The 27,460-nt window shown below is 48.8% G+C and overlaps 1 protein-coding gene across 1 annotated transcript; it reads left to right on the plus strand.

The window, feature by feature from the left end:
• On the plus strand, nt 1–26,837 carry Snx18 (sorting nexin 18). Its single transcript, XM_085830812.1, has 2 exons — nt 1–1,798; nt 23,429–26,837. Exons 1-2 carry the CDS (start codon nt 205–207, stop codon nt 23,680–23,682), a joined length of 1,848 nt encoding a protein of 615 aa, XP_085686938.1. The 5' UTR covers nt 1–204; the 3' UTR covers nt 23,683–26,837.
• Nucleotides 26,838–27,460: the final 623 nt, after the last annotated feature.

Below are 27,460 nucleotides of genomic sequence, written 5' to 3' on the forward strand. Positions count from 1 at the left end.
CGCTCCGGGCCCCGCCCCCGGCCGGCGGCGGCCCCGAGCTGCAGTCGCTGCTGCGAGCCGAGCCGAGCTGCACGGAGGGCGAGAGCGGAGCGGGGAGCGGACCGGTGCGCTGCCCTCCAGGCTTCCCTTCGGCGTTCAGGGGCGCGGATCCTAACCTCAGGGGCCCTCGGACCGGCCCGAGCTCGGGGCGCCGGGCTCGGGACCATGGCGCTGCGCGCCCGGGCGCTCTACGACTTTAAGTCCGAGAACCCCGGTGAGATCTCCCTGCGGGAGCACGAGGTGCTGAGCCTGTGCAGCGAGCAGGACATCGAGGGCTGGCTCGAAGGGATCAACAGCCGCGGCGACCGCGGCCTCTTCCCGGCCTCCTACGTGCAGGTGATCCGTGCGCCCGAGCCTGGCCCTTCGGCCGACGGCGGCCCTGGAGCTCCGGCCCGCTACGCCAACGTGCCGCCCGGCGGCTTCGAGCCTCTGCCCGCCGCGCCGCCCGCCGCCTTCCCGCCGCTGCTGCAGCCGCAGGCGTCGCCGGGTTCCTTCCAGCCGCCGGGCGCCGGCTTTCCCTACGGCGGGGGCGCCCTGCAGCCGTCGCCCCAGCAGCTCTACGGTGGTTACCAGGCCAGCCTGGGCAGCGACGATGACTGGGACGACGAGTGGGACGACAGCTCCACGGTGGCCGACGAGCCAGGCGCGCTGGGCAGCGGCGCGTACCCGGACCTCGACGGCTCGTCGTCGGCGGGCGGCGGTGCGGCCGGCCGCTACCGCCTGTCCACCCGCACGGACCTGTCTCTGGGCTCCCGCGGCGTCTCGGCGCCCCCGGCGCACCAAGCGTCTGGAGCCAAGAGCTCGGCCACGGTGAGCCGCAACCTCAATCGTTTCTCCACCTTCGTCAAGTCGGGCGGGGAGGCCTTCGTGCTGGGAGAGGCGTCAGGCTTCGTGAAGGATGGGGACAAGCTGTGCGTGGTGCTGGGTCCCTACGGCCCCGAGTGGCAGGAGAACCCCTACCCCTTCCAGTGTACCATCGACGACCCCACCAAGCAGACCAAGTTCAAGGGCATGAAGAGCTACATCTCTTACAAGCTGGTGCCCACGCATACCCAGGTGCCCGTGCACAGGCGCTATAAGCACTTCGATTGGCTGTATGCGCGCCTGGCGGAGAAATTCCCAGTCATCTCGGTGCCCCATCTGCCCGAGAAGCAGGCCACCGGGCGCTTTGAAGAGGACTTCATCTCCAAGCGCAGGAAGGGTCTGATCTGGTGGATGAACCACATGGCCAGCCACCCGGTGCTGGCGCAATGCGACGTCTTCCAGCATTTCCTGACCTGCCCCAGCAGCACTGATGAGAAGGCCTGGAAACAGGGTAAGCGGAAGGCTGAGAAGGATGAGATGGTGGGCGCCAACTTCTTCCTCACTCTGAGCACCCCACCTGCCGCCGCCCTGGACCTGCAGGAGGTGGAGAGCAAGATCGATGGCTTCAAATGCTTCACCAAGAAGATGGACGACAGCGCGTTGCAGCTCAACCACACCGCCAACGAGTTTGCGCGCAAGCAGGTGACTGGCTTCAAGAAGGAGTATCAGAAGGTGGGCCAGTCCTTCCGGGGCCTCAGCCAAGCCTTTGAGCTGGATCAGCAGGCCTTCTCCGTGGGTCTGAATCAGGCCATTGCCTTCACTGGAGACGCCTACGATGCCATTGGTGAACTCTTCGCCGAGCAGCCCAGGCAGGACCTGGACCCAGTCATGGACCTGTTAGCACTGTATCAGGGGCACCTGGCCAACTTCCCAGACATCATCCATGTTCAGAAAGGTAAAGCCTGGCCTGTAGGGCCGGTGGCACGGGATGTTTTGTTAAGGTAGAAAGTGGTGACTTGGATAGGCATACCTTAACTCCCGGGTTTCAGGCTCCTGGTGGTTCTCCGTGTCTGGGGATCCTTAGGGTTGTGGACTGTTAGGATTTTCCTTACCGAGTTTTCAGTGGATTGTTAGAATGCTCCTTCTAGTCAGGGACTGCCTGCCACTCTTCAGAGGGCTAGATTTTCAGACCGTGTTGTCACTTCAGAATTTGAATAGGCAGGGGAATCAGCTGTTCTGATGTATAAGCTTGTGGGCTGGGCAGAATTGGCAGGGGCACCCAAGCCAGGCTAGGCAGCCCTTTGAACACTGCAGGGCTGGCAGAGATGGGAGAGACAATAGGAAGAATGGATGCTTGGGAATAAAGGTAAGGCAGGCTTTCCCCTCCATTCCTGCTGTGTGGCAGGGGAGTTTGGCCAACCCTGTTCACAGTGCTGGGGCAGCACAAGGAACTTCCTGTGTCAGCTTGCAGGACGGCCTAAAGGCTCTCGACCTTCAGGAACTCAGTTCTCCTTTCTCTGGGTTTGGAGTTTATTAACCAGCTGACATTTGGACTGTTCTTTAGGAAAGTGATGCGGGGGACTAGCTGGGTGAAGTAGGAGTGTTGTGTCTGAGAGCACGAATTCGCTGTCCCAGCGACAGAGTGCTTTAGTAGTTTGGTGTGTCGCTGGCTTTTGTTAAAGCGCTGACTTTGCAAATTTTTTTTTTTTTTTTTTATAAACTACAGCAGTCATGCCTGTCTGACCTGAAGTTACTCACTAGCTGGCCTTCTGATATAATGGCTCCATTGATTGAGAGAGCGAGAGCAAGAGCGAGAGCAAGAGAGAGAGAGAGAGAGAGAGAGAGAGATGGGAGGTGTTGCTATTAAGAACATGGCCTTGCTTCTGGAGGTCTGGTGTGGGGGAGGTGGCAGTCACCTACTGTAGCGTCCTGGGCTGGTGGAAGGCTGCTTGGATAACCAGATCTGGCCTTGGGTAGGGGGTGACCTGCTCACTTGCCGGCCACGTGGGACGGAGCATTTGTGAACACACCTGCTCTTTGGCTTTGTTTTTCTTGTATTCAGCCAAGTCCTTTCTCAATTGGCTCTCTGGACGCAAACAGAACAAATCTGTGTCAAGCCTTCAGCCGTTTGGAAATAGCGGTCTTCTTGCCATCTCCTTCCTCTCTGCCCTTTTCCTTCCCCTCCTCAGTGTGACAAGGCCTCAGACTCTTAAATAGGGTGGGGGGATGGGAGGAAGTTCAAAGGTCCTGAGTCCATTCTTGCTGCTGTGAAACACAGTGCTGCCGTTATCTGTGGAACTAGTCTCCTAGAGTAGAGCAACTTGTTTTTGACAACTTCTAAGGCTGAGTTAGCTCTCGGAGCAATACTATTGCTGCTGGCCCGGGTTTAACCCTCATTTGCATTTTGTATGTTTTCAAGTAGTTATGAATCCTTACCTTCTGGGCGACTGCTAGTGACACTGACACTTTGAGCCTTTAATGCAAGACGATACCATTTCAATTCCATTGTATTACTTCAGTCAGGTCACATGCTGGCTGCCTACTTAGGAATGTCCCTGAGTTTGTACAGAGCGCTGGCAGTCACTGAAGGAGCTCAGAACCAGCACAGATACTCGTGGGGGCGGGCAGGTGTCTGTCTGCTCCACCTCTGTGTGGGCTCATTCGTGGGTTTTACTGTCAATCAGGCCTTTGGCATGCCCTGCTGTGGAAACTGTATATCAGAAAAGCTGTGTTTGTCCAAAGGGCTGCTTGAATGTGTGGTTGGTTCTTTTAGTCGAGTCAGCCATTGAACTTTTTTTTTTTTTTTCCTAAATCCTAAAACTTGGATTGTCTCCTGTTGCTTAGGCTCTGGAAATCCTTCCTTTCAAAACCAGTGCCGTTTCATGTGGTTTAAAGCAGTTCTAGAGATTAAACATCTGTAGGCATTGGCGGTGAATTTTGTTTCTGCTGTCTCCTTGGTGTGTAATGTCTAGATGACTCGCCTTTAGAACGTTGCCACCTAGTCCCGTGCATACAGCCAAGAGTGTCTGCTCACAGGCCATATCTGTTAAGGAAGCACAGATGAGGTTAAAATCCTGCCCCAGCCTGGGCGAAGCCTTTTCAGCATGCTAGGGGACTTGGCGACTCTCCTCAACCGCATAGCTGCTGTTGGGTTGGAATGACTCTTTTCAACCTGAGCACTTGGGAGTTTGTTTAATGCTTAGGGGTTTATTTTTTCCATCCAAGGTCTCAGTGTAATCACACCAAAGGGCTCAATGGACTTTTGAGATTAGCAACAGCAAAAAAAAAAAAAAAAAAAAACCAAACCAAAAACCAAGAAAAACTCACAGTGGCTCTCTCTCCAGTATTTTGCTGTAGGTGATCCAAAAGTTCACATTTCTGTTTAGGAAGAAATCTTATAGTTAAGAAATTCAAAACAGTTGTCTTACCCCTGGTGTGCTCATTGTTTTAGGAAAAGGCAGTGCTTCGTTGTATGTACGTGGTAAATTAAAATTAAAATCTGATGAAAACGTCAGTTTCTCACGCTAGGCTAGTGGTCATCAAGTAACAAGTGCTGAAATGGTTTGCGACGCGAAGGTCGGGCAGGAAACGCAGGCATTTCCATCATTGTTCAGAGTTCCACTGAACGGCCCTGCCCAGTAGGCTGTGGCTTCAGCAACCCCTTTCCTAAGCTTCTCCGGCCAGTTAGTAATCTCTCCGTGAGTTTTCATGGTAGTTTTCTTTCTCTTTGGTAATTCTGTGGCAACACTTAACTTCCCTTGTGAGTGTAACTGCTGAAGCCCGGGAGGGAAACAGGTTCTGCTGGATCCCTGTTGCAATCTCCCCAGTCCTTTACCCTGGGAGCATTGTGTCTCAGGGCATAATGCCGGCCTCCTTTGGGACTAAGCCATCCCGGAGGGGACCCCCACTATTACAGAATGAGGGTGGGTACTCTTAAATATGCTGGGTAGCTTTTGCTTAGGCTAATAAAGGTCTTAGTTTAATACTTTGAGCAAAGGTGAAGAGAGCCATATGGTTCCATCAACTAAATGATAATTCTAGAATTGTGTTTTTAAATCAGCTAATGGACTGTTAGCTAAATAGACCTGCTTAGTTTAATGGAGTGGAGCGGAGGCTGAAGGGGGTGTTGTAGTCTGTAGTAATGTTGGATGGAAATTTAGAACATGCTCAGGTGGCAGTGGTAGTTTTTCTTGACTTAACAGGAGTCCTCTCAGCCCGGTGGACGTCTTTAGGCCGCGTGTGCTCGGCTCTCACTGGCCTGGAAACCCAGAGGCTCTGATTTTGCTTTCCTCCATGGTGGGGTTTTCTTTCCTCTCTGTTTATCATTCCTGCCCGCACTGTGCTTTGATAATGCCGGAGCCCGGTGACTCTGCGGCAGTACATGGGAGAGGGTTTGTTGTGGGAGTCACAGCACATTCAGCCTGCTTTCCAAAGATACGCTGAGCTGCTCCGGCTAATAAAAGCCACATCTGGATGGCAGAAAGCCACATCTGGATGGCAGCACCCACAGTTTAAAAGTTTTACATTTATCTCTTGTGTGTCACAGTCGGGGACAACCATAATGGTAAAATGAGGAGACCCCGGGTTTTCATCTTCTCTGATAAATACGGACTGCAGGCCTGGAGGGAGCCACACAGAGCTGCCTCGTTATTCCAAAGAAAAAGGCATCAGGCCATGGTGCACACTGAAAGTTTGAAGGAGAATCTTAGGAAAGGGGTCTCCAGAGCTACAGCAGTGCTGAACTTTCAGCAGTGACAGAGATGTTTGCCTGTGAGACCTCACTGTGTGCCTCGCTGTGACCAGAGAAATAGAGTCGAATTCTTTGCTTGATGCCGCAAACTCTGGCTTCTTTGCTCTCTACATGTTCCAGATGGCACTGTCTTTTCAACCAAAAACTAAGCCCCTGGACCTGCGGTGCGGCGGCCAGAAGCCGGCCTGTCCGTCCTGCCGGGTAGGATTTCACCACTGTACCTGCCTTTCACCCGCCTGGGCAGGGTGGGTCCTGTGGCCTCAGACATTAATTAAAGATAGCCAGCGTCCAGGCAGGGCAGGCAAGGTGAGGCCTTGGTGCTCCGGCATTCATTCAGTGCCCCTGTCTCTTGTGCTGAAAATAGCCTGAAGAAGGCGTTGCCAGGAGTACAGAGAAAGGGCCCAGGGGGGCGGGCTGTGTGCAGGTTCATCCTTCTGAAACCCCCCCGGGCCAGAAACTGAGGCCAGTCCTTCTTTGAGTTAACTGTTTCATCTCGACTGGATCGTTTCTCTCTTCTCCTACCTCCACCTGAGCTGTTGACTTCATTTCTCGATGTGACCTTTGTTCCAGTTTGCCCTTTTCTTCCTTTGGTTTTTGAAGTAGAGGAATCAGTTGCTTGGTTAAAGCTTGAATGTGACTTGTCGAGGACCACTCCTCCTCCCGATCTGCAGCTGTCCTGCCCTGGTAGCTGGATGGATGCCTCTCCATTCTCCCGGCCAGTGGTTTCTAAACTTTGAACCCTGAAGTCTGTCCCACGGGGAAGCCAATCACAGCTGAACTGAGAGGAGGCAGTAGACTTCCATTCCTTGCCAGTCCCACCAGGAACTCTTGTCACCCAGGGGTTCCATGGGGCATCCCTTCTTGATGGGAAATGACACCTGTCAGGTCACCTTAAGATTTCCTAGCACAAGAAATTCTATGATTCACTAGGAAACAAGACATTTCTCTTAAAGTTAGGTTCCTTTTTTGGCAGCTGTATAAAAATCTGTTGTATTATTTCTAATGTTTTAAAACCAGAGTTTAGGATTAAGTTGGGTTGTATCATTTCTGAAGCCCATAATGCATGGTTGTCACCAGTAAAATGGTCTGGAAGCTGTTTTGTGTTTACTGCGATTGTATCCAGAAGACAGAGGCTGGACCACCTGGCAGCTGGGGTTTAGACAGCACAGACCAGATTTTACTGAGGCATAGATAGCACCCGTGGATTCTCAGTGAGTTCCTGCTGCTGTGGGAATGTGGTGGTTCGTCAGATTTCGGAGAGCCTCGGGGGCGTGGGGGGACACAATGGAAACAAGGTGTGTCCTTAGTGTACCCGTGGCACAAGGGAGGTTGCATGGCTTGGGTCTGACAGCTGAGCTGCAGTAGCCAAGAAGTCTTGTGTGCAGCTTCACAGCTGTGCACCAGGCCTGTCTGTAGACGAGCGTGGTGTGGTCTGGTGGGCCTTATACACGAGTGAGTGGATACAACTTTGAAGAGGTAATTGGAACCTCCACAGTCTTCAGTGGCAAGGAGGGAGACCTCCCTCAAGGTCGCCATGAAGACTGTGTTCTCTAGTGCTCAGTAGCTACTTACTAAATGTTTGGTTATGAGAACTGGAAGGTGCTTTAAAAGAATGGGAATTAATTTCCAGTGAAACACAATTCAAATAAGCGTACTTTCCCACCAAGCAGCCTGGTAACCACCAGACCTGCAGGCCCAGAGACACAAGCTGGAGGAATCGCCAGCACCGGGGTATTCTGGTTTAATCCGGTTATTCTCTAGTGAGACCAGAAGTATTACTGGCATCAGAGGGATCAATGGAGATGCTATCTGGAGTGATTGCTATTGCTCACATTAGATAGTTTATGTAAATCTTCTCTGGTCAGCCCTCCTCCTACATCAGATTATTTTGTGCAGGAGCAGATTGCTTCAGCATTTCTGAGCATCCTTCCCCATGTCTGTGCAGAGATGATGTTCTGGATTTCCTAGATACTGCTTTCGTTTAGGTGATTTTTTTTTGTTAAATAACATAATTTCTATATTGAAAGTAAAACAGCCCAAGACTGCAGTCAGTGTTTAGACATTGTCACAGGCTGGTTTCAGTAGTGTTTTGTCTGCCCATGTGACCACAAGCTGGGAGCATGAAAGCCCTTTATCAGCAGCGGACAGTGTTGAGGACATTAAGTTCAGATCAGTAAACATGGGTCCCTGGCTTCATTCATCAGATGCTTCTAGAGGGAAGGAAGACACCTGGGCTCCAGCCAACATCTGCAAGTTCTAGAACCCAGATGAGGGCTCTAGTGAATGGGTTCTAATGAGGGTTGTAATGAAGGGGGCCACAGAGCAGTCAGTTGGAATGCTATTTTTCTTCTGTCTGCAAAGAGAACTTTATTTTGAACTCTAAATACTGTCTCCTTTCTCAAAGTAAGAGAAAATCAAGTAAATAGTTTACTTTTCATGTTGTGACCAAGCAAATTTGTGTTTGAAAGTGGAGACCTCACCCTGGGAGAGAAGACACAGTGGGTAGACATGGTGGGTCCGTGATGGCTGCAGTGTACAGTTGAGATTCTTGCCTGCTTCCAACTCTGGAACAGGAAGCAGAGGGGAAGACTCGGGCTTTCTCCCTCTTCTCTTCAGTCAGTGTGAGACCTACCCAGCCTCTATGTGGTCTTCAGTTTATCTTTCTTATTGGCCCCTCACAGACACGCCTAAAGATGTGTGTCACAAATGCCCTTAGTCCAGTCAAACTGACAGTCAAAACTAGCCCTACCCGTGGTGTATAGTCTGACTAAACTGATGCGAGTACTTGGACCAGAGTGTCCATTCCTACCCTGTTCCTTACAGCTTTGTAACTCTTGCTGTGATGGGATTTTCCTCTGTGTATTCAGTGGATCGGCTGATGGTCACTGGGAGAAAGGCAAAATCATTAAGTTTATACATAGGAGCCTTTAAAAGATAAACTCGATTTTTATTGCATAAATATTTAAGTAGACATCATAACCTAAGCACTGCCAAGATTACATCATTGACCCAAGTGACTGCTGCCCTTGGGTTGCTTGCATTCCAGCAGGGGGGAGACACAGTGAAAGACAAACCCAGCAAACCGTAGTGCACCACACACACACACACACACACACACACACACACACGTGTTCAGAAGTGGGGCAGGGGAGGGAGGGTGTAGAAGGCAGGATGGAGCACAGAAAAGTATGGCCAATGCAGACCTCACTAAGGAGGTGGGATTTGAGTAGCACTGTGAAGGAGGGGAGAGGAGGGAAGTTACAGGTATTGCAGTAGAGGGTTGGGCAGGCAGGGGGTTCATCTATAACAAGGCCCTGGATCGCTGTGGGCTAGGAAGGTTGGAGAACAGCCAGGAGGTCACAGGTTGAGTCTAGAGGCTGTCCTAGTAGGAGAAGCCATCACAGAAAATCGCATTGGTATGGCTTTGTGGGTCATTGTCAGGACATGTTAAAAGTTCAAGCAAGATGGAAGCTCTTCAGGATCTTGAGTGAAGGGACAGCATCCATTTGTACGTTTCCTACTTATGCCGAGTAAAAGAATGACTCAGACTGGAGCAGGTACACACAGGAAAGCTGTAAGGAATGGTAAGGAAGTCCCAGGCCACCTGAGATCTGTGTTGAAGGTGCAGTCTGCAGGGTAGAAGGAACTTTTGTTTGAGCCTGGTAGATACATTGGGCCCTGCGTCCCTGCACAAGCGCAGGCAGAGACCCCAGATCTGGACCTATTGCTTGGAGTCTCCAATTTATTGAGGGTGCATCCCTTGATAAGCAGTTCAGTGTAGGCCTTGGTGATTGTCTGCTATTTGGTGTCTCCCTTTTGTGTTCCTGCATTATATAGCTACACTAACTGATATGTTTGTAGTAAGTGCTTAATACACGTTGGTCGAGGTAATGAAACAGGCACTTATTAATAAACGACTTGGCTGACTTTGAGAGAGATGTTTTCAGTGACTTAGGAAATGCTTTTGTTTTCTCATGTAAAAGTGCACAGGAACTGAAGATAGAATCTACACATATTTTATGGATGGAGTCATTAATATGTGAGTGATTTGAAAGTCTTAGATTTATGTGGCAGGTCATGGCCACGTGGAGAGAGAAGAGAGTGACAGGGCTAGAGAAGCCAGAGAGGAGAAGGTGTTCTCCCCTCTCTCCCCCCCAAGACAGGGTTTCTCTGTGTAGCCCTGGCTGTCCTGGAACTCACTATGTAGACCAGGCTGGTCTTGAACTCAGAAACCTGCCTGCCTCTGCCTCCCGAGGGCTGGGATTAGAGGCGTGCGCCACCACTGCCCGGCTGGGGAAGGTGAGCTTAGTCGCACAGTTTGCTTGGAAGATAAGTTCTGAAAACAACTGTAAATGGGAGGGAACTCCCCGACTAAAGGAACCGTGTATGCAAAAATCAGTCCTGGCAGCCTCTCAGAATCAGCTGGGACCCACCCAGCCACTGAGTCTGAATGTAAATGCTTGCCGTGTGGCCTTTAGTGCTTATATTAGCGTTCAGTTTCTGGGGTTTACCGTTGCTGTTAGGGGGTGGTGGGGGGAGTCTTATAGAAGGTGGGTATTGATATGGCCAGGTTAGCATGTCCGTGGGACAAGTGTTTGGTGTGAGAAGCTTTTTGAAGTAATTGAGGCAAGACAGAGTAAAATCTTGAATGGAGCTCAGTGACACGGGAGGGAGAAGGGACAGGAGCTTGTGCCTGCAGAAGTGGAGAGAGGGGGACATAAGATGACCTGTTGAGTGTGAAGTGTGGAGCCACCAGTGTGTGTAGATGCCAGCAGGCAGGTAGCTTTAAGCGGAAGTCTGTAGGCTGCAGCCCCTGGGCAGGTGTACGAAAGTGCTCGTGGATGGCACTTGAGCTAAAGCTGGCTCTCAATGATTCTGTAAGTGCCTGCATAGTGACCCCAGTTCTGCTTGTTGGTCTGCAAAGCCTAAAATATTTACTGTCTACCCTCAAAGGAAATGCTTGCTGAGCCTCTTGTTAAAGGACAAGCAGGTTAGCGGGATGGGGAGATATAAGTGGCGATGGTGCTGATTATCGAGTTTGCTCTGTGACTTTCGCTATTCCAGGCATACGGGGGACATTATGTCATAGTTGTTTAACATGTGCCTCCCATCTCTCTTGTAATGGAATCCATGCTTAATGTTTTCAAGCATTGGTATTAGCTCCTGTATTGGATTCTGAGGGTGGCTTGAACAGGTTCCTGAAATCTGGGTGATTAAACAGTAGCAATGTGTCCCGTTACACTTCTGCAGACTGGCTGTCCGAATCGAAGGTGTTGGTGGAACCATCGTTCCCTCTGCAGAGTTCCTGGCTCCTGGCCTGCCTCAGAGTGGCTTGGCTATAGGTGGTCACTCCAGCCTTTACCCATCGTGACATGGCATTATCCCTGTGTAACTGACTGACTGGCTGGCTCTGTGCCCCTTTCCTTCCTGCCTGCTCTGTCAGGTGCACCTCACATTTGACATCAGCTCTCTAGTTACATGTGCAGAGACGGGCTCCAGGTGGACAAAGATGGGGCGATGCGCTTTAATCCAGTGCAGTTAGCTAGCCCCCCATGCTCACCCCCAACGGGAGTAGTATTATTACCTCCTGAGGCTGAGAGGTTGAGTGAGTCCTGTATCACACAGCTGTCAAGGCAAAGGCAGGATTTGAATTGATTTTTCTCCCTTGAAACTGTTGTGCTTTTTTCACTGCCAGAATCCTTGCTAGGAAATAGAGTTGATTTTTTTTTTGGGGGGGGGGGGCAGTTGGCAACCAGGAGAGGTTTTTCAACTAAATAGTGACACCCTGCCCATTTTCAAAGTAGCTAGCATAGTTTGAAGGCTGACCATGTACCAAGCATGGCACGTGCTGTTCTACATTCACTATACCTGCTTGAACCTCACGGAGCTTTTGAGGTAGACACTCCTCTCTAGTCTTGCTGCTTCACCGCCTGGAAGCCCGAGGCCCCACTTAACTCCCTGGTGCTCCCTGTAGATCAACTTTAGGAAGCTCCGCCCATGCACGCGGAGAGGCGGAGGCTGTTGAGTGTCTGCGTTGCGTGCAGCTTTGGAAAGAGCCGGTGGACTTGAGACATCTGCTAGCTCCAGTGGTAGCACTTGGTGTGGTGCTGGTTGTGGCAGCAGCCTGTGTTAGGTTAGGTTTTAAGTTGGAAACGCTGAAGCCAGCAGTAGGGACAGATGAGAGAGGAGGAGTGGGGTGAGGAGACAGGAGTGGGGCTGAAAGGAATTATGGGAATTCCTGCAGCCAGGCTGCTTTGCTTGTTTTGTTTTGTGTTTTCAGACTGGTCCCGTAAGTAGCCCAGGTTTACCTTGAATTTATGGATGTCTCCTGCCCTAGCTTCACGCCGGGATTGCAGGCGTGCGCCACTATGGCCACCATCATTGTTTTAATTAAAGGAAAAACTCCGGTTTCTTTTGATCTACAACGGTAAAGGGAGGCTCTGGCTAAAATAAACGGGTATCAAAGCCCCGCCTCCTGAGGCTGGCAGCATAAAGGAGTGATTCCAGCTCTTGACAGTGACCAACAAGCAGAGCATTCCAGGAGCCTGGGGGTTTATGCCTTTGTATCACAGGGCACTCAGTTCCCGCTCTGCACCATGGGACAGTCGTAACCAGTGCAGCATGGGTCATCTCTCAATGTTCTTGCTAGACATTTTCTAGGTCTTCCGTTTTGGTCTCTGGTTGGTTGGTTGTTCGAAACCACGGGGGGGGGGGGGGGGGGGGAGGGGCGGGGGTGGTGGTGAAGGGGTTTCAGTTTAAAGAGGCTGATTTAGGAACTGCCCCCCCCCCCATCTTAGTGATCCTTCCTCAGGTGGTGAGCAGGAGCCACCCTCATGGAGTGGGCACAGTGAAAGAAGGAAGAGCAGACCTGAGCTGCTTTCCTTGTGTGGTGGGGGTTGTAACCCAGCTATAAGCTGGACACTCTGAGGGGAAAATACTAGACAGCAAAAATACATCCTCTGCCGGGCGTGGTGGCTCACGCCTTTAATCCCAGCACTTGGGAGGCAGAGGCAGGCAGATTTCTGAGTTCGAGGCCAGCCTGGTCTACAAAGTGAGTGCCAGGACAGCCAGGGCTATACAGAGAAACCCTGTCTCGAAAAACCTAAAAAAAAAAAAAATCCTCTGGAACTACTCCTGTGGTTCCAGGTGAGCACTGCCCTCCTGGGAGCCTTCACAGCCCTGGACTTCCAGCTTCCCACTAGATCCGGCCTGCCCCGTGGGGAGTGTCTCCTCTGTTTAGCAGGCTGTAGAGATTCGGTTTTAGCCCAAGCTCCATTTTATCTTCCCAGAACAAAAGAAACCAAGATTTTACTCCAATTAAAAGTACTTTCGGAGTCCTCTTCTCACTGGTAGCCATTCCTGATGTTGTTTGGGGAGGGTCTGCTAAATGCAAGTGTGGGCAGCTGGCTGACACCGCTTAGTGGGATCGTGTGGCCAGAAAACATTCAAGAAAAGAAAGAATACTTGCTTTGCCTTTTTTTAAACTCAGATTTTTAAAGTCTTTATCTGTATTTGTTGATGTAGAGGGTGCTCAGCCTGGAACCTGGTCTTCCAAAGTAAAGGCGTACTGTGTTTGTAGAGAGAGAACCCTTGGAGCTACTGAATGTTGCCCAGTGCTGTGAAACCTCCTTGGTTCCAGAGCTCCACCTCAGGCTTTGCCGCAGAGCGTGGCTCCCCGCTGAGCTGCTTGCTCTCCACCCAGGTTTAGTATTTCTCAGGAGCTAAGGCATCACCAGAGCCTTTATGAAGTTCCAGCTACGGACATTCTGTTTCTAACAAATAAACTGCAAGCGCCCCACGGCTCTGGGCTTCATGGGGAAGGAGGCAAACCGAGCAGTTAGTGAGTTAGTTAGTGAATGGGCCTCCTGATGTTCTCATGTGCGCTAGAGTCCTTCTACCTGTGGACCTCATGGACCTCGTCACTGGGGTGCAGCTGAGCCAGCAAAGCTGTGCTAGTGGCTATCAGGCTGTAGCAGGGCTTTTGTGCCGCCAACAAGCAACTTCTTTTTTATTTTTAGGGCCAAACTGAACTAGAGAATGGAATTCTTTAAATGGAATTTTTTAAAATTCTTTTTTTTTTTTTTTTTTTTTTGTTCCCCTGTTAACACACAGCCAGGACTCACTCATTCTTGGCCTGGCTCTCTTAAAATAGCTCCAGACTTCCCTTCATTTAGTGCAGTTCCAAGTTGAAAGTGAATTCAAATTCATTTACCTTTAAATATTTTAGTGCTTCCGTGGCCAGTTTAAGCCCCTTCAAAACCTTGTTTGGGGACTGGGCATTGTAGTCCTAGGACTTGAGAGACTGAGTTTTAGAGGATTGTGAATTCAAGAGTAGGCTGGGCTACCTAGTAGGCCCATGTCTGGAAAACAGATATAAGCTGACAAAGTGCTTGCTCACCTGGGCAGTGTGTGTAAGTGTGCTCAAACCCTCGTCTGACTTGAGGCAGTTTGGATGACGCAACCTGTGACTGGGCAAGGGAGTCCCTACCAGGCTGAGGTCAAACAAACTTCCCAGCTTCCTACTATCCAGTGGGTGGAGACCCAAAGGGAGGAAGAAAAGGGGTGGGGAAGAGGCTGATGGAGGCAGGGGGGCTGTAAGGGAGTGGGGGACCAGGAGGAGAAGAAGGAAGTAGGTCACCTTGGTTAAATTAGCATTTTCTTTCAGCATCTGTAGCATAGGGGAATGAAAATAACCCATCCCTGCCATCCACACTTCCCATCCCTGCGCTCTGTCCTCTGCCTTGCCCCTTAACCTTGAGGCCTCTGTTTCCTGAGAAAGCCCATAGGAAGACCAAAAATCTACCTTGTGTTTTTGGCACCTTGGTGATTTCAAAATTCAGTGAGTTTTTCCACCACTCCCCTTTTCTCTTTCAAGGGAAAAAGCAGCCTTTGGATGGATCCCCGTTGCTTAGTGACTGGGCTTTTTGTGTAGATGGCTTTTGAGGGACAAAACCGGGAAGGCTGAGGTGTGGAGGGAGAATGTGGGGGGCACAAAGCGGGAACCCCGCACCAGCCCTGGCGAGGTTTTCAATGGGGTTGGGGCAGCCCTTGAGGCAGTAGAGCGGCTGTGATGTGTGGAGGGGCTTTTCCTGTCTCTTGCTGGGTTGGTTATACGAGGAAAGTTGCCTGTCCCCGTAGAGGCCAGCGAGACACCAGGCGGCTTGCCCAGGCCCTTGTTGACTTGGCCCAGTTTAAGGTAGCTTGTCAGTGTTCACTAAAACCAGAGCTGCGGCGCTCCCGAGGTCTCTGCAAAGACGGTGACCTGAAATGCTTGGGGAGCAGTAGCTTTTTACAGAGGGAATTTATGCAGTGACACCGTCATATGTCGTATGTAAATAGTGTGGCTCTCCGTCACGTGGAGCCGACTTCCTTGACCATTAGTCATTTGTAGAATTTGAGTCCTCAATGTAGTGATATTAATAAACTTTGTTAATAATTAATTCTTTTGGCTCAGTATTCATCGTAAACATGAGTACCATGTTCCTGATAAGGGAGCGTGTGCAGAGACGCGCCTCTCTGGCTTTGCTGATGGATAAGACTTCACAAGGGGCCCTACCCTGGTGGCACACTAACATAGGAAGGGGATGGAAGTGAATCTGAGACCTCGGGGGTCTGTGGAGCTTGTTCTAATGTTCGAAATGCGGGGTAAAGTTCCTTCCACAGGTGATAGGAGTGGGGCAGGTGTGAGAATGAACCTTGCTGAATTTTGCAGTTACAGAGTCTGCCTTGGAGTTTAGGAGATTTTGTTCATAACAGCAAAGTTTACTTCCTCTTAACTCTCAAAATATGGAACATGAAAGGGTCCCCTTTGGTCTTTTAGGACTACCTGGTCTCTGTAGCCTAGGCTGGTCTTGAATTCACTATAGTATTCCAGTGCCTTTGAGCTAATGTGAGCTTCCTGCTTCTGCTCCCAACTCCTGGGATGCAGGTGTGAGCTTGCGTGCTAGCTTGAGATGCTCAGCTCACATTGTACCCGTAGATGCCCAGAAAGTTGTCAGCAGCCCCCTGGAGACACCTGTGTAGGATGAAAGCGACAAGTGCCAGGCTGGCTGCCAGGTGGGAATGGTGGGCCCTTTGAAACACATAGCTCTGGGACACATTCTGGACCAGTGACAACCTCTTACTTGTAAGATTCTAGAATTATACCAAGAACTTCCAAGCACCTTTCAGCTTTAAATAAATAAGGAAGGGAAACCTGGCACCAGCGCTACTCTGTGCACCTGGGCCAGAGCTGACACTCACCTCTCAAGTCTGTCAGGCCTGGAGGGATGGGGTTGGTGATCCATCGGCCACTGTCTGCGGCAGCCTGACCTCAGGGGCCCGGGTGCTCCTTTAGAAATAAATCATTAGCTGCGTGAACTTTTGGTCCTATTAGAGAGGACTCCGGATAGTTGGTCCAACTAACTCAATACATCAACCAAGTACCACTCACTGTAAATATCCCTTTCAACACGAGTCTTCGTTAGGGTTCCACTGCTGCGAAGAAACACAGTGACCACGACAACTCTTTTAAGGACATTTAATTGGGGCTGGCTTACAGTTTCAAAGGTTTAGTCCATTATCATCATAGCAGGAAGCATGGCAGCTTGCAGGCAGACATGGTGCTAGAGAAGGAGCTGGGAGTTCTACATCTTTTTGGTTTTGTTTGTTCTTTTGAGACATGTTTTCTCTGTGTAGCCCTAGCTGTCCTGGAACTCTGTGGACCATGCTAGCCTAGAACTCACAGAGATCTGCCTGTCTCTGCCTCCTGAATGCTGCGATTAAAGACGTGTACAACCATCTCCTGACTCGAGTTCTACATCTTGATCTAAAAGCAACAGGAAGGGACAGAGACACTTCCTCCAACAAGGCCACACTTCCTAACAGTGCTGCTCCCTGTGGGCCTATGGGGGCCATTTTTATTCAGTCTACCGCAGTGTAAGCTTTTTATGTGTTTTCTCCTGCCCCTTTGACCTACTCGGGGAGCCTCTCCTAGGAAGGGGCTTTTAGAGTGTCCTAGAGGCCGGGCTGCTGCTCTGGGACAGCCTGTGCTACCTCTGCCTTCTGGGCAGGTTGCTCAAGTGTTGACCTCACTTCAGGCCCCTTCCTGTGCTTGGAGCCTGTGTCAGGAGCACGTTTCCTGTGGGTGACTCAGGCTTCTGGTTTCACCGCCTTCCTGTAAGAAGCAAGTCCTCTGACCCACACGGCCCCATATCTCTGCTGAAGGGCAAACCATGCTCTGTAGTAGACCCTTTAAAGTCAGCGTGCCACAGCGTGTCAGGTTATTTCCAGGCAGTAAGGTCCCATTAGAAACCGTCCCCACCCATCGCTTACACACTTTCCTGTCATGATATGGGAACAGGATTTCACTGTGACTTTTTTTACACATTGGGAATATACTTTGAGCATAGTCCCACCCTCTTATTTCTACCCCTTCCTCCCATGTAGTTCCCCTTCTACTTTTATGTCTTCTTTAAAAAAAAAAACCAAAAAACAAAACAAAAAAAAAAACCTAGATTTTTTTCATGAGAGACATGTGATGTTTGTCTTTTAAAGTGAGTGTCATGTCTCACTTAACATGGGATTCCCCTGCAACAGACACGGTGTTGCAATGCTTCTGTTAGATCTCTCACTGAATCTGGAGCTCAGACTTGGCTAGACTGCCAGAGAGACTCTCCCCTAGCCAGGAGACCCTCCTGCCTCTGCCCCTCCAGCAGGGCAGTAGGTGGGGCGTGTGGCAAGTGTACCCCTCTGTGTCTAGCTCTTACATGGGCTGTGGGTACCAGGGATTCAGCTTAAGTCCTCAGGCTTGCAAGGACCTGGCTTGCGCCATCTCTGCAGCCCCAGTTTGTACTTCTTTATGGCAGAATAATGCTCCGTTCTCTATGCCCGCCACATCGTCCTTATTCATGCATTTCTTGAGGGACACCTCAACCGATTCTAGAGTTTGGCCCCGGTGATTAAAGCTGTAGTAATTGTGAGGGGTATCTATGGTGTGCACGCTCATTTTTCCACAGAGGCTGCAGTGCCTTAGACTCCCTCAACCTTGTGTAAGCCCCACCCTCAAACACCACGTGCTCTCCGCATTCGCTTTACATCTTCCCGATGACTAAGATTTTTTTTTTTTTCATGTGTATCTTGTCTGCTTGTACGTCTTTGAGAACTGTTCACTTGCCAATTTTTGGTCCAACCTGTATGTCCTCTTCTTTCTTTGAGAAACTGCCGCCCTAAACGTGGGCATCACGGGACCTTTGGTATAACAGTGCTCCCTTGATCGACAGACCTCGCCACATATTTTCTTTCCCCCCACCCCTTTCATTTCCCTCTTCAGTTTTAAAGCAACATGGCAATACTATGGGAGGGACCTGGTCCCTCCTAAAGGAGCCACTTAAGGAGCAGAGCCTCTGAAACCTTCGCCTGTTTCCCCCGTCGATTCTCCGATGGAAATGTGTGGCCCCTTTGCTGTTCTGTTCTGGGCAGGGTTTTTAGCTTTTATTTTCCCGGCCTCCTGGGTTGGAGACAGCTTCAGGTCTGCCTTCCTGTGACAGCAGGCTGCAGTGTGCACCTCTGCAGTTGTCCCTGAAACCATTCAAAGTACAGGCCTTTTCAGAGAAGGAGCAAGCCGGCATTGATCTGACCCCGCCCACTTTTCCTCTCTGGGTCTCCTTACGCATTAGGTTTGCTGGAAAATTTTGCAAGCTGCTTTTATTTTGATATTTACCATGTTAAACCCGAGAAGATGTAAAGTGCTGCTCAGAGTTCCCAGCTCGAGAACCATCAGCTGCAGGAATGAGCCACTGGACAGAACCCAAGTCCCAGCCCAGTAACCCTGGTAGTCACTTCGGCGGTCAGGAAAATGTGTTTTCTCTGCTCAGTGAGTGCAGGCTGGGCAGACTGACGCTGCTTCTGGGACCCTAAAAGTAGTCATGTTTCCCTTTCCCGTGTTCACGCACTCCTGAAGTACGCGTCTCTCGGGGCTCTACTTACCCCCAGTCTGGATTAGGAAAGTAACTGGTAATATTTCATCTTGGTCATAGAAAGGAAAACACTCCAGCTACCTGTCTATCTGTTAGAGGTTATAAATCACAAAATTTTAATAGCTTTCTTGTACCAAAAAAATTTAATTTTTAAGAAAAAAAACCTTTATGTTTCTTCAGATGTGGAAGACCCCTGAGTTATGACTCTGGACTTTGTAGGCAGGCCAGGCTGCGGGTCCCACACCGAAGCTGAGCTGTAGAATGCTTGTGGTTGTCTTTCATTTTATTTCTCAGTATAATTCTATCAGTTTGTTTTGTCTTTAATCACCTTGCTTTCTTTTGAAAAGTAGTTCTGGGAGGAGCTAAGTGACGTTTCATTTAAAAGACATCATTTAAAGAGATTGCCCTAACCCCGAGTGACAGAGCCAGTGGTCCAGTTTGAGACAGGGTCTTACTGTGTGGGCCTAGAGGCCTGGGATGTGCGATCCACCTCAGCCTCCGGAACACAGCTCTCGCCGGTGTGAGTGCACGTTCACACCTTCACATACTGTTTACATGGTCTCACCTATTTCAGGTGTGTGTGCCTTGTTACCTCAAAAATGATTTGAGCCCTTGTACAGGGGCCACATGTTTCACGGACATGTCTCCTGCTCATCTCTCTCTGTAGCAGGCTTGACACAGTATGCCAGCAAACTTGAAGTAAGTGGGTCATCTGGAATTCCAGGTGGAATAGGCTCCTGGCACTCACTCTTCCATACACTCAGTCCTGGCCTTTGACAACACTGAGTGGTCTTTGCCAGAATATTACGGTTTACCCATCAAAATAAACCCGTACATTCCTGAAGCAGCCGGGTAGTAATATTCAGGGTTGGAGTTTGACAATCTGTGTCAACTTCTGTAGCATCTGTACTAGATGGAGAAAAAAAAAAAAAAAAAAGAAAAACATAAACTCCCTCCCATATTTGAGTTTGTGTTTAGACTTTCAAATACCGTAGTGTGTACCTTTTCAATATTTAAGATAAGAAAACCATACATCTTAAAGTATAAAAGGTTTTACAGGTTCAGTTAGTAAGTTGAATTAGGTCAGTAAAAGGAAAGTGTCAGCCGGGCGTGGTGGCGCACGCCTTTAATCCCAGCACTCGGGAGGCAGAGTCAGGCGGATTTCTGAGTTCGAGGCCAGCCTGGTCTACAGAGTGAGTTCCAGGACAGTCAAGGCTACACAGAGAAACCCTGTCTCGAAAAACCAAAAAAAAAAAAAAAAAAAAGGAAAGTGTCACCCATAAACAAATAGTTTCCTTTATACATTCAGAGTACCTTTTGAATTACACGTTTGAAAGCGTCAGGGGCTGGAGGGGTGGCTCTTTGTGTAAGAGCTGAGCACGAGCTGAGCACCAGGATCTGAGTTTGGATCTCAGCATCTATTTCACAAAGCTGGGTACGGCTCCAGCTGATGGCGATCCCCACTATTCTGGGAAGAGAGGAGACAGCAAGGTCACTGCGCCTGCTAACTCTGGTCTTGCTCCAAGTTCAGTGAGATAATGTTATAAGGGAATAAGGTAGAGAATGATAAAATAGGACACCACACTCACATACATACTTGGTACCCATCCTCCCTCGACACACACGCACGTGTGCATGTACGTGTGAGCGCAGCACACACCACACCACACAAGCATGTGTAAGCACACCAGCAGCCTGCAGCCAGGAGGGAGAAGCATTGGCTGACCTGTAGGCAGCCAGGAGGGAGAAGCATTGGCTGACCTGTAGGCAGGACAGGCTCCCCTCTGCCCACCTTCCCTGCTTGCCTGTTGAGGCACTCGCTCCTTTTCTGCTGAGTCAGGGTATTTGCTCTGAAACCAGGTACACATTCAGACCCCACCTCTTAACGGGGTTACCTGGGTGACTCTCAGGTTCACATAGGGAGCAGCTTTCTATTTCCCTTGTTCAAGCAGGAGTAGTAATATCTGCTGTAAGCTGTAGCAAGGGCAGGAGCAGTGTGCATGGTGCCTAGCCTATACCAGGGCTGTTTTTGACAATGATCCCTTAATTTATCTCCTTCCTATATCCCCACTACCCTTATCACAACACATGGCATCTTGCTGACCCTTTGAGCAACCGTAGTGAAGCTAGCCTGTGGAGCGTTTTCTGTCATGACATACTTGTGGTACCTTTGGGAAGGCACATCTGGCTCCCATTCATAATTCTGAGCTTTGTAGTATTGTGTCACTGAGTCTGGCTGGTGCGCCAGTCCTGAGTGTGCTTGCCTGCCACATGGTCCCCTGGTGAGCTCACAGAGGGTTGGGACTAGAGTACACGTGTTAGATTTTTACCTTTCCGCAGAGTCAACGTGTTAAACACGTTAGGCTTGCCATCAGTATTCCTTAACTGCGTTAAGGCCATTACATGGGTTGTAAAAATAACCGCTCTGTACCGTTTACCTAATAGAGTCACAGGTGGAAGAACAATCAGTCCTGAATTTTTTTCTTGGCCCCTTGAACAAACACTCACACTTGGAAGCCTTGGCACTTCTGTCTGTTCAGAGTTCCTTATCCCTTAGCTTAGAGGACATTCACCCGCTCCTGGGCCATGTTTCACTCCTGAGCTCTCTTGTCTGCTGGGAGCCAGAACACCGCAGTGAGACAAATGCTATATACTGCACGGGCACCTGAGCAGGGCGTGCACTGTGCAGCCATGGGAAGCGCACATGGCTCTATGGTCAGTGGTAGAGCTCATCTCTTGTGTTTGCATCCTGGACTATGGCTTCCAGAAGCACACAGTCAAATCACAAAGGCCTCCCCTCTTCCCTCCATGTCATTTTAAAACGTGGATTTTTTTTTTTTTTTTTTTTTTTTTTATCTTTGGGAGTCTTTTGAGACTTTTTTTTTTTTCTCTAGAGTGTTGCCTCTCTGAGTTCCCGGTCTTTTCATTTTTTATATCTGTACATACATGGGAAGCCTGCACAAACGTAATAGAGACACTCACTATTACAAAAATGCATGTGGCTGGGAGGGGTCTTTTTACCATGAAGCAGGCAGGGCCAGGCACGGTGCACATCTTTAATTCCGCTTTAATTCCACACTCAGGAGGTAGAGGCAGACCTTTCTCTGTGGGTTTCCTCTCTCCCTTCCCCCAGTCTACAAAGGGAGTTCCAGGCCAGCTAGGAGTTCACAGTAAGACCCTGTCTCAAAAAACCACAAGCAACGATACAGAGCAGGCACATGCTAAAACTTCACTGATGCTGTCAGGCTAGGAGAAAGGTTGAAGGTGTCATACTTCCTTAGCCGAGCAGGGGTAAGGGGCAGCCTTGAAACCATGTGTTGCCTCAGGGGGATCCTTGCCGCCTCTCTGCCTAGCAAAGCATCTTTCTCAGTGGCAGGGTGGAATGATGCCCGCACGGATGTCTGCCCCTGCTGGGCTGTGCCCTGCTGCTCTGGGACTCTGCCCATCTCAGTGAAAGATCTCATTTAGAAAGAGCTCATGAAAAATGTGTGGTATGTACGTTCCTCCACAGACATGCATTTCTCTTGGTAAAATCTGCTGTTGGCGGGTTTTCACTTCCACTCTGGATAGTGTGAAGCAGGGCGGGGCCACCCCGGGAGCGCAGTGGTAGAAGAGTGTGGCATGTGTGAGGTGAGCCTGCATTTTCTACAAAAAATACTAACATAGCATTTTGAAAAGCACACTGTTTATTTAGCCTTAGTTGAATACTGGTTTGCTCTGTTAATTTTCAGATTTGAGGGTAGTTAGAGACAAGGTGAGCTCCGGGTCAAAGCAAGCTCATAACTGAATAGGTGTCTCCTCGGCATCGCACTCACAGACTGCTGGGTCACCCTCCTGGCTTCCACGTTCTCTAGTCTCTGCCTTTTAGATTGCTTAAGTTGTGTGAGTTCTAGATGCCTTTGACATCTCCATTCTAAAACTGCTGAAATGTGCTCAGACCACGTGAGCGTCAACATTGTTCAGCCCTGAAGCCAGTAGGATACTTTCACGTCCTGCCTCCTCTGCCTTCCGTGTGGCATGTGCTTAGAGGGAGAGTCACCTCTTGTGTGGCCCCTGCCAAAATGACCGATCCCACCCCCCCACCCCCCCGCCCAGCAGTACTAGATAAGAAGCTGTGGTACCGTTGGTGACCCTCTGAAGCAGTCATTAGAGCAAACTTAAAACCCACTGCCCCTGTACCTCTAATCATTCAAGATGCAAGTGTCCCAGTTGTGGTCTCCCAGAAGAAGATGCTGCCAGACTAGGCATCCGTCACCCCCTGCTGTCAGGCACATCATGTAGGCACGGGCTCTGGGTAAACCTGGCATGGATTCGGGTGCCCTGACATCTTCATTGTACACTGGCAACACGACCCAGACACCCTCCCCTCCCGCACCCTCGTTTGATTTCCAGCTTGAGTTGGTATTGACAGGCTTCAGAGATGGCTCTGACCTTATACAGTAGCACTGTAGTGACATTTCTTTTCCTCAGGAAAGAGGATCCAGCCTTTATAAGGTATTACAGTGATTCTCTTAATATGCACGGGTATAATAGTCTTAAGCACTGTGAAAACGAAAAGTATGGCTTTGGGGTTTATCTTTAGGTCAGATTTTTGTACCTTTTTGTGAAGTACAGAGGCTTGGTCAGTATGGAACATTGGTTGGAGCGCTGGTCAGCCTGCTTTATAAATTGGTATTTACAGTCACCATTTTGAATTCCAAAGGCTGCTGAAAAAGTTTAGACAAGTACTGACGGTACCCAAGTTCCTGTTACTTAGCTATATCATTGGGATGTGTGCATGAGTGTGTGTGTATGTGTGTGTGTGTGTGTGTATGTGTGTGTATGTATGTGTGTGTGTGTGTGTGTATGTATTTTAATTAATTGTTGTCTTTGACCACAGGAGCTCTTACCAAAGTAAAGGAGAGTAGGCGACATGTGGAAGAAGGGAAGATGGAGGTCCAAAAAGCCGACGGCATTCAAGACCGCTGTAACACTATTTCCTTCGCCACGTTGGCCGAGATCCATCACTTCCATCAAATTAGAGTAAGAGACTTTAAATCACAGATGCAACATTTTTTACAACAACAAATAATATTTTTCCAGAAAGTGACCCAGAAGTTGGAAGAGGCGCTTCACAAATACGACAGCGTCTAATGACTGCACATGGGACCGCGCTCTTGTTTTCAGTTGAACGATAATTTCCACAGCAGAACAAAACCTGCCTTCTCAGAGCTGTTGCCAACTCTAGGTGGTACAAGGACGGCTTTGTGTTCAGCCGAAACCGGCTGGATATATAATTATGTAGGAAAGAAGCAGTTAATATGGCTATGTAGCAGAAGCAGTACCACACTTTGTAACTAAATTATACTATGTATGCCTACACTACCATTGTAACTTTTGGATAATGATTATACTATTTGCCTTATTGCTTTTTGAAGTATGGGTATATTAGTGTATACTTTGTAGACCTCAAAACCCATGAAGAGTCTCAAAGAAGCTGGCTGGATAAAAGCCTGCTGTGGATGCCTTTTTAGTCTCATAGATCGAGATTACCTAAATTCAACCTATTCTCTGTTTACAAACTCCAACCGGAGCAGCTATGCGACTTTGTGCCTTTAGACCGCTTGTTTTCCTTTCTGTCCCACCTGGGTTTGAACCCCCAACGTTTCTGATGGAAAGAGCAAAAGGCGGGCGTGTTGGTGACAAGCCGATGAAAAGCTCCCATTTCTGGGGGTGGTGGGAGAACCAGTGGCCATCACTTTGCACAGGAAGCATCGCCTGGTAAGATGCTGGCAGTTACAGAGGCAGGAGACGCTTCTGCCATCTCTGGATGTAAAGTCTCGTAGGGGAGAAGGCAGTGTGCCATATTCCCTTACATCTGTAGTACACGGCCTCGACTCAAGGGTCGCACGGACTAGGCCTGAGGATTTCAGCAGTGCCCTGAGCACGTGGAGAAGAGGAATCCGATCGGGGATAAAGTACAGAAACAGTGGGTGACAACGCACTCCATCTTAGTTTGGGGGAGGGTCTCCTGTCTTCCTTTTTTTTTTTTTCGTTTTTCTTTTATAGCTTGAAATTTTCTTTTAATGTTCAGCTTTTTGTTTTGATTTCAAATGGATCTACACTGTTAACTGAATGAGACTCCACTGTGATTCACTCGTTTACTTAATCAAAAAAAAAAAAATTCAGGGATGTCTGTAAATTTCAGTGTTGTACGCAATGAGAAGTGCTGTTGGTTGATTTAAGGAGGGACCAGAAATAATTTCTACTATTCCAGTACTGAAAGAAAAAAAAAAATACTGATTTATACTGTTTTTAAAAACTAAGTATTGATAAAGCCCCCCTCAGAACATTTAACCTTAAAATTATTTTGAATATCGCCTTTTATTATTAGAAGGGAACTGCAAATGACTGACAAATACCAAAAAGATTTACAAGCAGGCTTCATCTAAAAAGCACAAAGAGGTTCTGGTGTGAAATGCCCAAATCTCAACTGTTTTTTTGTAGTTGCTGAGCTAAATAATGTGATTCTTGAGTTTACAGATGTAAGCGCTGTCAGTGAAGGCCAAGGTCCCTGCATCTGCTGTCCCTGTGAACTATACTTCCACCACCCCGGAAACCCTGGTCCTGACATGGTAACATGGGGGTACAGAGGCCAGGCTAGGAGGGGGTGAGCCACAGTCAAGGGTCAGCTTGCAGAAAGGCCAAGCAAGGAAAGGCGAGTGGGATAATAGTGGGATAATTACTTCACAGCACATTCACTCTCTACGAAGAAATCACACATGGGTTGACATTTTGAGAACGGATTATGATCATTTTGACCTCTGGTCAAATCCTTGTGCTTCAGAACTCTGAGGCTCTGTGGCGCTGTCTTTACTACAGGCACGTGGGACTGCCGCCAAAAGCCATGCTCTCATAAAAAGCAACTTCCTCTCTTGGATTGCAAAGTACAGCGAGATAAAGAAAGCGCATATATATTTAAAAATTATTAATTTTATTCCAGAATTTTGGAGGTTCCAATGATAGCATTTAAGTTTGAATTGGTATTGAAGAAGCAAGCTCTCTACGTTTCAGATGATTTGAACGTCCCATTTATTTGCCTCTTTGTTTTGATGGTGGTTTGATTTTTTTTTTCTTTTAATAAAATTACTAAACTTGTGCAATAGTAGCAAGGACATTACCTGAGGTGTCTTGTCTGATTGTGCTTTAGCCAGGGTGGACATAGCTTAAATCATAAACTAAAGATTAAAGTAAAGAGAAGTGTAAAGCTGATGCTGCCTCCTCCTGAGATAACGTTTGTCCTCCCTAACCGCGTAGCATCATCTCACCGACTCGTGGGACTTGACGTGAATTCTGTGGGTTACTGCACCAGGCTTGCTAGTGTCCATTTTCATCCAAGATCCTTACTCTCCAACGTTCTTGGTCCTAGTGAAGCATTTCAGTATCTAAGCATACTGCAATGCTAATACCCAAGAGAAAAGCCATTACGGACGTGTATGCTGGTCACACGGTCAGTGTGGCACCGCTTTATTTGTTACTGTTGTTTTATTTTGTTGTTTCTGTTTTTTAAATAAACTATCACACCCTCCAAGCCATCGCTTGTCTTTATGTCTAGAACTTGTAATTTTGGTATGGAGTTATGTATACCACGAGGGTGGGAGGGTGGCCCTGATGAGCCTGGTCTTAACTATTTTAATTGCAGGCAGGGAGTTATGGGCAGTAGCCATGGTGCAGTGAGACTGGTTTGACAGTCATGCATAGTTTTCTAGGTGGTTGTATCTGAAGGCACAGTCACACCCCGAATGGAGGAACACATTGGAAAGTGAAGCATCAATCAGAGTCCTTTGGCTTGAACAGTGCAGGAGTGAGTTTCCCAGGCTTCTCTGGTCCACTGGCTTGCACTTACTGCTAACAATACAGCAGACTCTCCAATGCTGGGTTTTAACTGTTGTACATTGTGTGGCTGTTCTCATAATTAAGAACCTGAAAGAAGTTCCAGTTTGTCAAATCGAACATGTAACATTTGTATGTAAACCTTCCCATGTCAGTATCTACTAAGTTCCTCCACCTAGACATTTCCTCCCTTGGGAGCTTGATTCATTCTCTCAGAATCAAACACTGTCTGAGCCTTTCATGGCCTGGGCATTGTCTGCTTCTTCTCGTTTCAGCGTTGTCTTTGGTTAACAGGGCATTGTTTATTTTTAGATGAGAAATGTTGACGATTGTTTACTTCCTTCAGAATGTTATGAGTAGTGCGGATCAGACGGATTTATCTTTCCAAAAATAAACAACGGTTGCTTCATCCTGGGCTTCAGTAGGGTGATGTGTTTTCTTCTTTCACCAAGGAAGCGTTCTCTAACATGAGACACAAAGAGCTGAAAGACAGTAGTCGGCTTTCAGCTGAACTGGCCACTTGTATCGTCCGTGCAACGCTGAATGTCAAGCCATACACCATTCAGGTGGTCTTACTCGGTATTTATGTCAGTAAACTCAGATCTTTGAGATGATAGTTACCTTGGATCCAACCCCAAACACCCAGTAGGTGTTGAAGTAAAATCCTTACAAACTGTCTGCAATGGGTATGAGAAAGGGCCAAACTCAAATCTGCTGAACCCAAGAAACAACTTGCAAGGGACCTGGACCATCCCACAAGGGCCACAGTCCCTGGGGATTCCCTTTGTTCCCTTTGGAGTTTTGTGAGGTGATCCCTGTGCAATTCTGCCTTCCCGCTCTACCTCAGCCCCGCTAGCCTTCCTTTCTCAAAGGACCTGCATGGGAAGACAGGAAGTGGTTGGCCCCTCTCACCAGGAACTGCATCCTGTGGTCCACACAGCCTCTGAGGAGGAGTCTGTCCATTCCCATTTCTGTGTGTGTTAAAGCCCCCGTGAGGTCTTCTGTCTTTTCCCAGAGATCACACAAACTAAGGGGTGCC

The sequence above is a fragment of the Mus caroli genome, unplaced genomic scaffold, assembly GCF_978045245.1.
Source record: "Mus caroli unplaced genomic scaffold, Mus_caroli_1 scaffold_15, whole genome shotgun sequence".
NCBI lineage: Eukaryota > Metazoa > Chordata > Mammalia > Rodentia > Muridae > Mus > Mus caroli.